Consider the following 17,360-nt stretch of genomic DNA (forward strand, 5'->3'; position numbering starts at 1 on the left):
GCGGGCGCATGCAAACGTTGGGAAAAAAATATTACAGGAAGCATTGCCCCTCTTTTCTAGTGACACGGAGCTTCCCAATCACAATCTAAAAAAATTTAAAAATTATTTTGCAAATAAAACGCACGTGTTGGAATCTATGTGAAGCGAAGCTTTGGTGAAGTTGCTAATTAAGTGGTACTAATGATGGCGATGTGTTCACTGGTGCACCTAAAATGCACCATGCCCTTCTCGCATTTACTTAGAGAGCGGGGCAACTGCGCGCGGCGAAGGTCGGGACCAGTGAAAACGCGCATACATCCGGGAAACGCGGGAAGCTGAATGGGTCAAACGAAAACTCAAGGATGGTTACAAAATCTGGTTGTTTCTGAAAAGTTCAATGTGACAGTGAATTAATAGCACAGCCAAAATGCGAAGCGTACTACAGCAGTTAGTGCGGCCAGCAATTCTTTCCGAGAAGATAAAGCTAGGTTGGAACAGTTCTATTAAGGCAAGTTAATAACGGATCTTTAAAGCGACAAGGAAAGAGAAGACGGAACCACGATTACCTTTCTTTCGCACATTTCACCCCTTTAACACTCTGAGAAAATGCAAAGGTGCAATGAAGATACACTAAGGGTGTTCTGCTACGAGTATATCCATTCCAGAAAATTACGAGAAAAATAACGATGAAGGAGCGGTATTCGGATAACCAACAAGGGTGAAATGGTGAAATTTTGTTTACTGTTTAGGCTGCTGTCCAAACCCCACTCGCCAGTGACGGCTCCTTCGAAGTAACCGAAACAAATGTCAATTTATTTCAGTATACCGTAAAGCCCTCAGGTGGAAGGTATTACATAGGGGGGAATGCAACATCATCAAAGCTAACATTACAACAATATACGCGGTAAAAAAGAAAGGCGAAAAACAATAATAGCAATCACACTCAGCAAATAGAAATAAAACATCAAAAAAAGGGGAAAAAAGATCGTAAGCACAACTGTGTTAAAGTTTAGTTTTATGCAATGCAGAACAATGCAATGGTTATACAATGCAAAACACTGAAATTTAGCACTACGAAACAGTTCTTTTTAACTGTAAGTAAATATAAAAACCGACAAAAGAAAAGAAAAAAAAACAGGGAGAGCGATAACAAGGGACGAGCATGGTTGAAGAACATTTAGGGCATAACAACAAGTTTTTGAAATTGATTAAAGTCGAGTTCTGTTGCAATGTCAGATGACAGGTTATTCCACTCGCTTGTAGTGCGTGGTATGAAAGAATGAGCGTATCGTGAGGTGCGGCAAAAAAAAACGCGTTTTAGATTGAAAGGACGATCATGACGAGGGAGTATAGCAGACGGGGTATGAAAAAATCTTCATGAATGAACGGGTGGTGATAAAGCTTATGAAAGAGTGTTAAGCGTGCTATTTTGCGACGAACTGACAAATTCTCGAGTTCAGCACGCTGTTTTTACTGTGTGACGCTAGTTGTTCGTGAATAGTCCGAAAAAATATATCTCGCAGCATGATTTTGCAAAGCTTCCACATCATTAACAAGGTACTCTTGCTCTGGGTCCATAAGGCCGATGCGTACTCAACCTTTGGCCGAATTAATGTAGTGTATGCTAGTTTCCTAATGTGGGGTGAGGCCTGTGTTAGACTACGTTTTATGAGGCCCAGACAGCGGTTAGCAGATGCTAGAATGGTTTCAATGTGGCTTTTCCACGTAAGATCACTGCAGAAACGGAGCCCTAGGTACTTATAACTCAAATAAACTCAGTAGTACTTGTTTGAGTATTTATAACTCAAACAAACATCAATAAACATGTATTTGTACACTGAAGGTGCCAGAAGGAATTGCAGGAGAGGGCAATAAAAAAAAACAGCCGAATATGTTTAACACCGGCATTTGTCCGACACCACCTATCGACAATGCAGAACGTGCTGCATTCGCCATCTGTCAGTGTTGCCAGACTGCTGTACAGTTCAACTGCTATAGAGGCAAAATCGAGCACACATTCTGTACATTACTGAATTCGCTCAAATTTCGCCATCTTGGTTTAGGGGGCACACGATTTAACTCTGAATGCATAATTCAAGCTCGAAACTCGCGCTCGAAAAAAAAAAAAAACTCTTGAGTTCACCCGACTAGCGAGTTGTGCCTCGGAAACGCAACAAAAAAGTCGTGCCATCATAAGACTTACACAAAATCGCCTGTGGCAGGTAGCATTATTCTTATCGTTGAGCTGGGTTATTCGAAGAGGCGCACACTAGTAGCACGAGATATTGAAACACATATTCAACTAATGAACGAAAATTTACTAATGAACTTCTTAGTTAATTATTTTACGACACATAATGAATTTATGAGTTGCAGTCGGTGAGCTTGCAAGACGCATCCACTTGAAGTGAATTTCCAGGATGACACCAGTTTCGAGATATTATTTCACAAAGCTTGGGACGAAATACATAGGCGTTCTAGTTACTTTTGTGCTTCTATGTATAAAACAGCATTTTGGTTAAAGAGTAAGTGGAACAACAGTGCATTTTTACGGCGAGTTTGATGGCGCATATCTTCAAACTGGTGTCAATCTGAAAATTCATTCCAAGTGGTTACGCCTGACAAGCTCACCGGCTTCAATTCGTAAATTGCAATATGTGCCGTAAAGTAATTAACTACAAGTTAATTAGTAATTTTTGTTAATCAGTTGCATATGTGTTTGGATTTCTCGTGCTACTAATGTCCGCCTCATAGAATAACTGAGCTAAATGATAAGAATTATGCTACCTCGAGCAGGCGATTTCTAAAAATTTCGTAAAACTTAAAAATGAACACCCTGTATGATGAACCAGTCTGAACGTTTGCCTGCAGCAAGGTTCCCGTGGACCTTGCAGGCATGCAGCAGAGGGCTTGCTGAAAAGGGGTGCTGCGGAGTGCAGCCGTCAAGATGAGCATTCTTCTTCTTCTTTCTGGGGTTTTAACGTGCCAAAACCAGTTCTGATTATGGGGCACGCCGTAGTGGAGGGCTCCGGATTAATTTTGACCACCTGGGGTTCTTTAACGTGCACTACAACGCAAGCACACGGGCGTTTTTGAATTTCGCCTCCATCGAAATGCGGCCGCCGCGGGCGGGATTCGATCCCACTACCTCGTGCTCAGCAGCGCAACGCCTTAGCTGACTGAGCCACTCCCGGCGGGTGTCAAGATGAACAGGCGTCCAATGAACGAAAGATTGCGGTTGTGCCCTATTTACATACCGGGTGTTTCAGCGAACACTTTCAAAAATTTTTAAACGCTGCCTGTGGCAGGTGACACAATTCTAGTTCATGAGCTGGTCTACTCGAAGAGGCGGACATACCTTGCCCCAAAAAATGAAATGCATATTCGTCTAATTAACAAAAGATGAGTAATTAGGTTTTTAACTAATTACCGTATGACCCGTATTTCAATTCACAATTTCTAGCTGTGCAGTTCACATAGGCGTAACATTTTACTGATTGGATTGATATACAGGGTCGGACATCCTGAAGGAACACGGTTGGTATCAGCAACGCCGTAGTGGACGGCTGCCGGATTAATTTTGACCACCTGGCATTCTCTAAGGTGCACCCAAATTTGTGTATGCGAACATCACTTTTTGTTTTGCTTTAATGGGCACGGCACATCGGAATGTGACCGTTGCAGCAGGGAATCAAAACCGTGACCTCGTTCTAGACAGCCAGTTTCCTAAAAGCGAGCAGTGTTTCTCGAGTGGCCCCGAATCACGGGCACGAGAGAAGAAACAAAACTATAAAGTCACAACACTCGTAGCGTAATAAAATAAAGAAGAAAGAAAAAAAGGAGGAAAGCCCATCGGCGCTAACTGCATACTTCCCGCGAAGGCATACTCCCTGAAGCTCGGCGGTTTGGGATCATTTGGGGAATTGCAGCCGTGAGCGTCCGGCATGCAGAGTCGATAGGAATAGGCTACTCTGACTTCTCCGTCAATGGACCTTTCCAGAAATGCGCGCGCACCGGCTGCGGCGGCTCGAAGTCAGTATGGGAATATACCCTAGTAGTACTTGCTGCTGGGCTAGTTGGTGCATGTTAAATAATAATGAATATATAGCCCCAAAAATAGGATCTGTAATCATGTTTTGCGGGCTAAATTCATTATTATTTTCAGTATGGCAAGTGCGGGCTGCCGCGGCGTCCGGAAACTCGCCTGTTCGCTTTCCCGGCATAGTGCGCGTAGCGTGCGAGCTATATAGAGTGACCTAGTATTCGACGTCACTGTGGTGCGAGCCACGCGCGGCCAGGCGTTCCCTTCTCCCACAATGCCTTGCGCCTAACCAGGCCTAACCACCAGCGGAGGTACGGTGGCTAGATGGGTAGATGGGCCCGGGAGTGCCGACAGACGTAGTTCACTGCTTCTCTGCGTCATGAGAGCAGCTAGGAGTGGCGCTGCGGTCAGAGGCCTGTCGCGAAGCGCGCGTCGTCTGCTACTGTGAGTCTGTTGTTACTGTGTGACTGTTACATTTAAGGTAATTTGTTTTCACAGTAAAATCTGAAAGAAATTGATTATATTATGCTAAGAGAGCACATAAAAGTGAGATATTTCTACTGCAATGAGTTATTTTAAAAGCGGTCATTTATATCGTCTGTTAACACGCTGACGGCACGGTGCACTGCGCTCGCAGTCAGGGTAGTTCCCCGAGTGCCTGTGATTTGCTTAGAAGTTTAAGGAGCGAAGTGAATACTATGGTTGGTGTCCGTGAATACACAAGCTTTTCAGGCTTCGAGGCACAGTGAAAGTGCTCATGCACAGAAGAACACTAGCCGGACGGGCACCACTTAATTTGGGCCGAATCGTAATTTCGGCTACAAACATGCCAGCCACGGGCTAAAATATCACTGATTTTGACGCCTCGAATCCCAGAACTTCCCGACAAACGTGAGCTTTCACAACGCCGTGTTGAGAAAATGTTTCAACCGCATTAGCCGTCTGCGAGCGCCCCTTCGAGAAGCATTTCGTGAAGCATATTGTGCGGATTCGAGGGTGCATCTTCGGCTAATCAGTGACATGTTTCGTTCGATGTTATCCGACGATCTAGCTGAGGAAAACTCCCGCAGAAAGAACAAGCAAGGCATCGACGGGATGCCGGTCGACTAAAATAATTTTGAAGAGACAGTGAGCCAAGCTTGCTCAAGCGCTTCAAGCAAATAGGATGTGAATGAAAATAACGTGTGTTGAACAAGCGGATAATGAGTATTTGTACACAAGTGAGCAATGAACCTGTTGAAAGACGGTCGACAAAATGATACTCAAGAAAATTGACTGGTGGGCTAGTTGGTACTGCATAACTTGAGGTTAAGCGCAAGAGAGCACGTAGGACAACAGAAGGGAAAAAAATTATACTGCAGGAGAAGCTTGAAGACATTTTGAGAAATACGACGACCAATATCAACAGCCACATAGCAGAATAAAAATCAGATTGAATTGTGCAGCGGCCGCAGTTCACAAGGAAATGACTGCTGCTTCCACTGCAGCTGGCAGACATCGTTTTTTCTTTATCCAGCTCAAGCCTTCTGGACTGGTGGCTTGTGAGCAGCACAAAGTTGAACTTACGAACAGCACCATCAAGTTAATCTATTGCTCGCCTGCACTTCCTTCTGACGAGCAAGAACTTAATTGGCTGCTGAGCGTACTCAAGAACAGAAAAGGACCTTACGCTACATTGAATTTATTGTGAGCGGTGTGATGCAGTGCCGTGTTTTATTTAAGGCTGTAGTTTGCTGTAAAAGCTTGGCGCTGCTACGTACGTATAGGACCATCAAGGAGTCTAAACTATTAGTTTCCATGATGCAAGCTGTTAATCAAATCACAGATCACACAGTTAATCAGAGATGATGGAACGAGGTAAGAAATTGTGTATTTTTTCAGAGAAACCAATTTATTTCTATTGGAAAAAATTCTGTTGATTGATATTCCAAACGTTTACAGCTGGACACAAGTTGCCTTACATCTCATTTATAATAGCACCCATACGGACAAAGAAATAAACCAGGGAGTTTAGTTGTGCGAACATCAATATTTATTCGATTGTGTTTTACATTCCTTCAGACCAAGTCATTTTCATTACGCATTTTGTGGTATAAGAATACTCCCTGTGCAAATTACGTTCGCATACAGCACCTACATACTAATTCGTAAGACAAATTTCAACTCTAGGGCCGGTATATTGTAACGATGCCTTTCCGATGCTAATGCCTTTTCGCGCTTTTCGCGCTTTGTCAGTAGTCAGAGTAACGGTCCGCTCACGTTATCAACGGAATCAGCCGGCCGTGAGCGGTGGATGATAAGACTAGTATAGAATAAGGCATCGCTACAAAATACCGGCCTAGGGCCGGTATTTTGTAGCGATGCCTTTAAAGTAATAATGGCTTTTCGCGCTTATCACGCCTTGTCAGTGGTAAGAGCGACGGTCCGCTCGCGTTATCAACGGGATCAGCCGGCCGTGAGCGGTGGATGATAAGACTAGTGTAAAATAAGTCATAAGGCATCGCTACATAATTGCGGCCTAGCTCTCCTTTAGAAGGAATAATGAAGGGCTATTTCATCCGTGGAGAATTTGTGCTGCTCTTTGTAGACTGAATTTTAACTTGTTTACCGAGCAAAACAGCGTTAAGAGCTCTGAACGAACCCCGTAGCGGCCCGGCGATCAGCTAAATTTTTTGAGAGCGGGAGGGAGAGAGCAGCCACTCGGCAAGCGGTGAAACATTCCGTAGCCGCAGCCGCCCGTTTGGATCCAATCTAATTCACGAGACGTGCCACGCGAAGACGGTCTCGTAGCGAGCGCATGATCGCTCGAACTTCACATCTCGTCGCGTTCTACTCTTAGCCAACACCACCTAGATAGCACAGGCCTACACACTCCGATGACGTCATGCTACCTGGCCCGAAATTTCCATTGCCAAGGCTGGCGTAACGAAAGCGGTGAAGTCAAAATCACTGTCGCTTACGTGGGAGCATCCCCATCAGATTCTATGGCAGTCGGGCCCGGTAGCATGACTTCATGAACGGAGTGCGTAGGTCTAGTGCTACCTAGGTGGTGTTGTCCTAGCAGACGACGTGCTCGTAATCAAAATGATTGAAAGGAGCATGTAGTCATTTTGGCGTCACCAAAATGACGAAGTCCCCGGACTTTTGTTATCCGGGGAGTTCGCCGCTTGCCGATTGGCTGCTCTCTCCCTCCCGTTGTCCCAAATTTTGCATACTGCCACTTTGTGACGTTGCATCAACTGAACATAACGCGAAACGAACGAAGATCTCCGGTCACGCCCCAGGTTAGCATGCTGCTACCGCCCACCCAAGCTAGCACGCGACGCAAGTATACCTGGTAGCGAAGCTTCCATAGAAGCCCCTACGTTCAAAACATGGCGGTTCATCGGCGGTTCATGGGGCTTAGCGCCATCTGTGTGAGGAGGGAACACTTCCGGCGGAAGAACAAATAATGTGACGTCATATCCTTTAAAACCAGAAGTGACGTCATTTTGTTCTTTAAGGTGCGAAATTTATTTTCGGAGGCCTGCCAATAGAGCTGTATATTCAAATCCCTCGCAATTTGACTTCATGGGCGTTTCGAGCTTTCACCGCGGAAAGCGATGCAGGAAAAGGTCAGCCGTACGGGTGTCGAAATCGCATCCCTGCACAGAACACACTTTCTTTTGAGGCCGACGAACGCTTTGGGCGTGGTGTGCTCGTCCTTTTATCGCCAGCGCTCTCGCACGAAAACAACTAAAGTAAACAATTATCTGACGGTCGCAACTCAATACTTATGACTGCACAGGTTAAGAAACAATGAAATTACCCACGCCACTAAATTCAGACAAACATCAACAAGCAAAACAACAAACATGTGAGGGGGGCGTTTATAACAGGTGAACTTTACGAGCGCGTCTTTCTGCACACGTCAAGATCTGCATTGCATTGTAAGTGATCGCGGCGTCAACGCCCGCCGCTATCGGTGGGCGCTGAAAAAAAAAAGCTATTTTTTGAGAATGATCAACTAAACTAAAGTTGTCTCTGCTTTTCTCGTCATGCGTATATAAAATTGATTAGGAATTTTATTTTCGTTGAATGAATCTGTGTCTCGCTTTCATTAAAATACGCTTTTTTCTTTCCCAATATTTGTTCCCTCCAAACATAGTCGCGCTTCAATCGCTGCTCCCATAACCACCCTTGCTGATGTCGGTGACAATTCGTTCTGAACTGGTTTTCGCCCGAAGCTTCGCGACCTATTTGGATCTACCTTGCACGATGCTCTCTAGTTGCTCTAGTCTAGCGGCTTTGACCACTTTGGCGACACGTATACGAGAAGTTAGGAAATTTGGAGGTGCAAGTTGGAATCAGCTAGCGTAAGGCAGGGGTTAATTGGAGATTGCAGGGAGGTGCCTTCGTCCTGCATTGGACATAAATAAAGGCTGATGATGATAATGATGATCATGATACGACACGTTTTATTCCCACGTTTGCCGCGCCAAAGTGCGTCGAACGCCGCCGGCCACGCTGACTGCACCGGACGCTAGACAAGGGCATCTGCACTACACGTGCCACGCGTTCCCGTCACGCCGAAATATAGTCCGCGCCTTAGCTCTTTCAACTTGGTTTTGAAAGCTGGTTTCGACCCGGTTATGGCAAGACCTAAACAGGCTTGTCCTCGTGCGTGATGTTGCTATCCCCCGCATTTCCCACTTCTCTCCCCCCTCCCCTTCGGACTGTACTTATATTCGCACCCCCTGAGCTTGGTTGTTAGTGCAGCTCTGTGCTGTCGTCTTCTGCCTTCCTTCAGAGCTCTGTGCCCTAAAAAGGGTTTTCTTGTCTGAAGTATAATGTGTCATCAAACCAGCCCAAGCAGCCACCCTTTCGCAGAATATTTACATTCCTGCCGTCTCTATATTAAAGGTGACTCGCCTTGACCGCGGCTTGTCCGCTTGATTCGTTGCCAACGGTTGCGCGACGGCGCAGCACATCGGCATTCAGACGTAAAACGGCGGTGTTAGAACGTCACAAACCGGGTGTTGCAGTTGCCGTTTAAGCTTGTCTCGCGGCGTCGCCTTTAGCGTGAATGGATTATTCCAGAAATGCGCCCGCACCGTCAGCGGCAGCCGCACTCTCTCCGCTGCACGCCTCCGCTACCGTGGCTAAATGGGTAGATGTGCCGTCTGCCGGGCGTGGAGAGTAGTTCAGTGCTTCTCCGCTTCATCATGACAAACGTGGCGCTGCGGTCAGAGGCCTTTCACAAGCGGCGCGCGTCGCGTTGCTGCTGCAGCCGTATTACAGTACAAAGGCGGTGTACTTATCACTCTATTTAAACTAGAAAAGGTATTCACAGTGACACCGTAGACAGTTACAGATTTCTCAATGCAGCGGAGCTCTGTCACTTGGGAAGGCTTTCCTGGGAAAGTGACACAGAAATTTGTAAGTGGCTAACTGTAACTGTATAAACTAATTCATAACCACTTTTCCTGTCCGCGGTTACTGTCGGCTGTAACGTTTTGCGTGCCTCGCCCAAACTTGCTTAATCCCAGCATTTTGTACGTTAACTCCTCTTGCACCTCTAACGCTGTAACACGTCTTGTGATACAACAAAATATACCTTGCGTTACGATGTTGATATTTTCAGCTCTTGCATTTGCTCATTATCTGATTTCTGTCATTAATGTAATTCAATTTTTGTTGCATTTTGCCACTGTACTTTAACGTCTTCTGTTTTTTTTATTTTCTGTTCTTTGTGTAACACAAGTGCACCAATACTAAGGGCTAGAGCTGTTCTTGGCCACTTTCAGAAATAAATGAAATCAAATGAAATTAATTTATTAAAAAGTATGTATTTGCCATTGTATGCTCCTGCTTATATAGGACGGAATTTTGAGGAACAAGCTAGTGCCAGTGAGAGTACCTTTGTTCTGTATTCCAACACAATAAGCTACAGCATAAAATCTGTAAAGTAAAATATCTGCTCATAGGTATATCCCTAAGCGAATATACCTCTTAATGAAATAGCTCAATACTTTCAATGGCTACAGTGATTATCGTAAACGTGTTACATTTCGCCTCCCCCATTCTTGGACCAACGAGTATGTGCCACTGTGCCACAAGAAAACATAAAAGCCTTAGATTTATTTACGTGTGTTTTACACTTCTCTCCGCTTACACCTCTCTTTATTCATTTCACCCTCGACAAACTTCAAACATCGCCTTCGTCCTCGGAACATTTCTGCGTCGACGTCTCTCATTGTACATCCGCATGAACTCGGCATAGCTCCTGAACGGTGTAGTGCATAAACACTACATAACATAAAGCTAGTAACTGTACGATGCATAAATATAAATATATCGCTTGAGATTACACGCTGCACCGGATTAAAATAAAGAAAAGTGTACACATAAAATTACTTTAAATAGCCTTTTCATGAACGTTCGGCTTCACGTTGATTCTAGAAAGCGCGTTGGATCTGCCGTATTTTTGTAACAGTAGTAAGCATACACTGCCTCGCACTGTTGCGTACTGCTTTTGTGTGTGCGTGCGCGCGCGCGCGTGTGTGTGTGTGTGTGCATATTTAACAAGTGAGGACTATAAGGCCAGAAAGACATGCAGCGCAACTGAACAGCAGAGAACATTACACAGCTCCTACGCACTGCTTTAATAGAATCCTTCATATGGCAAGCACTTTTCAGGTAGCTGGCTATCCCTCATCGTTTGGGGTCCTCCAGAGGGTTACCAAATGGACTAACGTCCTTTTGCATGAATCAAGCAGTGTTGTGTGTTACGCGAGCTTCTGTGTGAAGGCAGTAGCAAGATGATGGCGGTATAGCGGATGGCGCCGGCATGACGACCGTGTTGGTTTTATTCTGCTGAACAAACGTTACAACTTGTTCCGTTACGGCCTTGGTCAATACCGCAGGTGGCATAATGTCGCATAGAGTCTTCGTAGCATTCGTGATACGTGTGAGGTACCAGGAAATGACTGGGAAACCCGGGCCTATCCCGAAGGTGGGGAAGCCCGCACGCTCCAGCTCGTGACACACGGGAAAGTTGGAAACTCCGGGCGCGCGTGCATGCGTTCTCGCTCGCGATGTGTGACGTGCGAGCGTGCCAAGCAGTCGTCTCAAAGAACTAGTTGGCGTTGGCACGAGAGATGTGTGTGTGTGCTCGTGGCGGTTAGCGCAGCGGCCTGATAAGAGCATCAAGCTTGTGCTGAGAGTCAGAAGTTCGATCCCACTATCGGACACTTCCAGTTTTCTTTTTGTTGAATAGTCCCTAAACGATGCGAGACAGGAGTCGACTTCTACATGCTAACCGCATGTAGAAGGCACAAAGTGAGATGATAATTATCGCTGTGAGCAGCCCAATGAACTAAAATTGAACAATTATTTTTGGTCGACTGCAGTAAGTGGGTATGTTTGTATTGAAAACTGAGGCAGTCGTGTTTCTACACAGTATCAGTCGGAATAATTATTCTATCTTGTTTGTGCTCCGAAATATCCGACACCAAATTTCAATTGTCGTACTGCGCAGAGTTATCGAGTCGACGCGAGAGCGGTTTATGCTTTGCGTTGCTGTGGAAGGGAGGCATTTTGAACACTTTTAGGGCATTGACATCTTGATGGGTGAAGTGTTGTCATGAGATTTGTGCATGACAACACCAAACTTAAAGCGGCAGTATGAAATATTAATTAGCATAGCTAAAAAAGGTTTCTGCTGTTGATGGTGCAGTTGTTGCTCTTGATTTCAATAAAACTGACAATACTTGGAAATCAGCAGTCACTTTATTTGCGTAGGCCAGGCAAGGACCATCTCCGGTCGTCTAGTCACCATTACGCACACGGACTGCCCTCCGGCTTCTCCGTTCGCGCCATTATATCGGCATGGCAGCTGCCGCCATCTTTACAGGCTGCGCGGTCGCGTGTTACGACAGCGGTTACGGGCTTCTTCGATTTTTTTTTTCATTTCGCCAGCCGAGAGGGGAAGGGGGACAGTTATTATCTTTGCCAATGCCTCCGCCCCGTTGTCAGACTAAACGCCGCACGCAACAGCCGCGTCACATCAGGGAGGAGCTTTGCGGCCATCCTTACTCTCTTGCAGTTGCATGCGTTTGGAGTTGGATATCTCGGAGCACAGACATGCTAGAATAATTATTCCAAGTGAAACTGAGTAGAAACGCGACTGCCTTTAAATTTTGAATACAAAAATACACACTTACTGCAGTCAATAAAAAGTCAATTATTCAATTTTAGTTAATTCGGCTGCTAACAGCGATAATTATCATCTCACTTTGTGTCCCCCTTGGACTTATAACTTATTTGCGCAGGTGGTCTTTACGTGCCTCCCAGTGCCTAATTTTAAGAAAACCATAAAGCTTTATTTTGAACACCCGGTATATCTATTCTTGATATAAGCGCGAAGAAGACAGGGACGGTGGCGGAAGAAGACAGGACGAGCGCTAACTCACAACTAAATCTTTATTGGAAATAACCAACATATATACAAGTGATTGCAAAAACCGTAGCAAAGAAAACATCACATGGTCAAAAGGATAGCAGTTACCAGAAAAATCTAATCAGGAAATGGTGAAGCCACTAAAATTTTTAAACAAGAAAAAAAGAAAGAAAAAATTCTACTTCGCACTGACGCACGTGCTGAGCAAATATTGAAATTCACCTTCTGACAATGATAATGATGCCTGGCTACCACAAGTTTCTCCTAGTCTTTTAATGTGAAATGCCTCAATAATTTCGCGTGTAGTTTGGCATTTTTGTCTAGAAAGGACTTTTGTGTCCTCAAACAATGGTCTACAACCGCACGTAAAACAATGCGAGGCTAGATGAGAAGCGTTGGGATTATTAAGAGAATGCTGATGTTCATTTAGTCTAATATTGAGGCATCTGCCGCTCTGTCCAATATAAGCTTTACCACACTTGAGTGGAATGTGATAGACTATGCCTGTGTCACAATGTGTTAAAGGGGACACGTGCCTAACGCCACAATCATTTTTTCATTTTACTCCCCCCCGCTCAAGTTTCCTTTTTATGATAGGGCACATCCTTGACAACTTACAGGGAGCCGAAAAAAGCTGTATTGACGTCGTACCTACTGGCTACATTCCGTAAACCACGTGACAACTTGTGCACATAGGGCACCACTGCAAACCGTTCTCTTTTATGTTTTTCTTGCTGTTTTTTTTTTTTTTGCAGCACCCTTGACCCATTTTGAAAGCTTTTCGCAGGTTAGGGATAACAAATGTGCTGGATATCCAGCTTTCTTTAGCCTATCTAGCTGTTGCGAAAAACTTTGTTGCATACAGTGTGTACATGACTTAGCGAGTCCTTTCTGGACACAAATGCCAAACTACACGTGAAATTATTGAGGCATTTCACATTAAAAGACTAGGAGAAACTTGTGTTAGCCAGGCATCAATATCGTTGTCAGAAGGTGAATTTCAATATTTGCTCAGCACGTGCGTCAGTGCGAAGTAGAGTTTTTTCTTTCTTTTTTTCTTGTTTAAAAATTTTAGCGGCTTCACCATTTCCTGATTAGATTTTTCTGGTAACTGCTATCCTTTTGACCATGTGATGTTTTCTTTGCTACGGTTTTTGCAATCACTTATATATATGTTCGTTATTTCCAATAAAGGTTTAGTTGTGAGTTAGCGCTCGTCCTGTCTTCTTCCGCCACCGTCCGTGTCTTCTTCGCGCTTATATCAAGAATATGTTATCGTAACAACTCGCCCAACTATCCATTCTTATGCGGTATATCTAGCCTGTATTGTTTCTTAAAATAAAATTTGGGATGATCTTTTGCAGGTTCGTTATAAATGCGTAAGCACGCGCCCGTCTTTGGAGTTCTGTTGGGACACCTTGATTTCCTTAAGAAGATTCTTTGTGTTCGGCTGAGACACCTTCGTTTGCTTTGGAGGACTCACCCCGCTCCAACGCGGCAACCACTACGCTGGGTGTTTGCGATATGCGAATCACCGCGTATGAAGACTCACGACGCTACCTACAAGAAGAACGATGTGGCGTGTTAGCCGAGAGCGTGAGCCAGCGTCTTCATGTTTTGTTTCCCGCTCGACCTCATCCTTTTACACAAGGCACTCATCTGCTTCCGTTTCTCTAACCACGCGTGGCCATCCTATAGACCCGCGCGCTGGCGTTGGCCGCTGACGTCACACTCCCCCTCTTCGCAGCCGCGGCTCGAGGCTTCGCCCCGCTACGTGAGAACGCCCACTCAGATAAACGGATCCGGCGGGTTTGAGCCCCTATGTACGACAATAAAACTGCGAAGTTGCAATGAAAAACTTGTAACGTACGAAGGGTACTGTGCTCGTACTGGATATTGTCAGCATGTAACTGTGACAATGAGTGCTGCAGTTAAAAAAAGTTGCCTATGCGTAGTTCTTAGTTTAGCTGTTAGTTGTTAATATTTATATATGAACACTTCAGCGAGATATCTCTTTCATTAAGCAGGTTGGTCGCGGAAGCGATGACAGCCAATGAGGCAACCGATGACACCCCGAGGGGGAAGTAAGTCAATCAGGCGCGAAAGCGCTCGCGCGCACATCGGCGTGCTTGGCAAAATGGACGTCCCCTCGTTCATTCGACGCCACCGACGGGACAAGTAAGGCGCGGCCGGCGCCAGGAGGTCCAAGGTGTTCACGAGAAAAAGTGACTACGGCAACGTCGCGACAACACACACCCCTGCGGAATACAACTAAGCTTGTGAGCGAGCTAGCTTTACTTCTACATGGCTGCTACCACAGGTACTCGCGAAAGATACTTTTGAGGAATGCTGGTGGCCATTTTTTTTTTGCGACAGGTCCATCCCCCTGTCAGCGAGGGGGCGATGCAGAAATCTGAGGGGGGGGGGGGGGGTCAGGACATCCGGACATCCCCCCTGGATCCGCGCCTGCGTTCAGTCCACGCCCTCTCGCAGAATTTAGTTTCCGCTGGAGCACTCGCTCATGCAGCGCCGGGCATGCACCCTGTTCGGCACAGGCGCGCACGTGTTTTCGGAACGTTTCGGAGTAGACGACACAGCGGTGGCGCCGTACTTCTTGACGTCACAGAAACCATAGCAATATTGTGGTCTCTTTAGAGGACAGGGGCTTAGAGGCGCCGTTATTAAAACAAAACTCGTAGTTGAAAAGTGCGCTTACGTACGCCGCAGCACACCTGCTTACTTAATCAGCTCATGTTTACTACAATTCATATGCTACCAAAGCCGCTCACCTTACTTCGTATGACATTGCTGTGTTGCTATCGCATTCATTGCTTCGCCCTTAGGGCGAAACTGTGACATTTTTTTTTCTAAGGTTTTACGTGCCAAAACCAGTTATGGTTATCAGGCACGCCGTAGTGGAGGGCTCCGGATTAATTTTGACCACCTGGGGTTCTTTAACGTGCACTATAACGCAAGCACACGGGCATTTTTGCATTTCTTCTCCATGAAAAAGCGGCCGCCGTGGCCGGGATTCGATCCTGCGACCTCGTGCTCAGCAGCGCAACGCATTAGCTAACTGAGCCACCACGGCGGGTAGGAGCACAGACTGTACCGGAGGAATGTGCGGGTATTTCCGACATGTATTTGGATAAATAAACAAAGTTACAAATCTATATTTGCATTACATACAGTCTGCACATGTGAGCGCCAGAGTGCAGCAAATAATATTTAATCGAACATAATGATAGAAAAACTAAGCATCGCATTAAGACTGCCCTGAAACCTAGTAACTGCTTAGTAAAGGCAACACCTTATTAAGTCTGAATTATCGAAGGTATAGCAAACGGATTGTAAAGAGGTAGTAATGGTAGCTAAAATCAGTAACCGCGCCCGTTACTACCTTTTTACCAACATTCCTTCTAAGAGTGTATAGAAGCGTGTTCGCCATTTCAAGGGCACCACGCGGAAGGGAAAAAAAGTATGTGCTCACTCACGTCTCAATGTCCATGGCTCCAACTTTTTGAAGGCGGTGACTGTCCGGAGTAGCGCCAAACTGCACTCTGGCCGCATGTCGGCCCCGAGCAGCTTACGCGTCAAAGTGGGAGGTAGGTTGTCGAAGCTACTTGCGATGAAGCCTTGTAGCATTTGCACGAAACCAGTCTCATTAGTGGCCCCCGCTGCGGTTGCTGTCGTTGACTTGAATGCAGTGGACTCTCCTTCAGAGGCGCTTCTCACATTCTCCGCTCGCGAGCATCGGGCGTTGATGGAGAACAGCAAGCACGCCGCTAAGACAATTATTCTTGCTGACAAATTCCCACGTCTGTGGCTTTTCGCAGGTGACAGCGCGAACATCGCGGTAAAACGTGATGTCCGTGGGGAAAGACAAACTCCACTCATTTATTGGCCAGTGGTCTCCCTCTGCCTTTGAGAAGATGGATATTCGATACACAGTCTTGTTCAGAGCCGAGAATGGAAACCACCGGTAAAGAGGAGTCAACGCAGTCAGCGACAGCGCGTAGTCCGTTTTTAGTCTGGTTGAGAGGAAGCAAAAAATAAGCAAGGGCAGATAAACTTAGCGCATCGCCAGCATATTGATCAGTCTGTCATATATAGCGGAACACGCGGAAAGTAGATGGAGATTCGCAGGGCGGCAGCGTGTGAATGCGTCTCCCGAATCTAATAGCGACTGAAGCTTGCTTCGAGTCTCACGGAGTGCAGCCAGACATTAAGAAAAACAGTAATGAGATTCAAAATAAACGATATTTCTGAACGGTAACAGTGGCAAAACTGTGTGCGCAGAAAGAACAATTGTACCAGATAAAAAACGCAACGCTTTCTGAAGGACGATAAGCGTAGAGACGGCAGGTAACACCGGATGTCAGCTAGAGTAATGAGAATAGAAAAAGGAACGATTCCTGAGTTTAAATGAGAGACGATCAGTTGCTTAAAAGTAAAGGAAAGCAGCGCCGCACGACGTCCTACCAATATAAGGAACGAGCGCGAGCGAATACCCACGGCTGCCGCACGAGCGCTAGATAAGGCGAAGCCAAATCAACGTGGGAGCAATGACGTCTGCTATAGTCACATGAGGTTCGGAGCTTAATGACGATCCTAGTCCAGAAAATCCACGTCAATGGAGCTAGTTAGGTGCGATGAGGAAGAAATGACTCTACAGCTAACGCTCTCTGCACACTTCAAGGAACGGAAGTTATCTTAAACGCGTCTTCGGGTTTATGCCATTCCTCTTACCACTATTCTGTGCGTCGCCTGAAGGCCACATGGCTCGGTGTGGAGGCATCGCTCGGTGTGGAGGCATGTGAGCTAGAAAGAGAGAGGGAAAACCAGCTTGTAAGGGACGTCTCTCACAGGGGAAGGTCAGGGCACTCCTTTCCACACCCA

The 17,360-nt window shown here is 45.9% G+C and overlaps 1 protein-coding gene across 1 annotated transcript in view; it reads right to left on the bottom strand.

Moving 5' to 3' along the window:
• LOC119436714 (nose resistant to fluoxetine protein 6) overlaps nucleotides 1-17,155 on the bottom strand; it is a 38,880-nt gene extending 21,725 nt beyond the window's left edge. Inside the window, exon 1 of the mRNA XM_049659603.1 lies at nucleotides 15,956-17,155. Within this exon, the coding sequence (XP_049515560.1) occupies nucleotides 15,956-16,358 (403 nt within the window). The 5' untranslated portion in view covers nucleotides 16,359-17,155. The remainder of the gene's footprint in view (nucleotides 1-15,955) is intronic.
• Nucleotides 17,156-17,360: the final 205 nt, after the last annotated feature.

This window comes from Dermacentor silvarum, chromosome 1 (assembly GCF_013339745.2).
Source record: "Dermacentor silvarum isolate Dsil-2018 chromosome 1, BIME_Dsil_1.4, whole genome shotgun sequence".
In the NCBI taxonomy this organism is placed as follows: Eukaryota; Metazoa; Arthropoda; class Arachnida; order Ixodida; family Ixodidae; genus Dermacentor; species Dermacentor silvarum.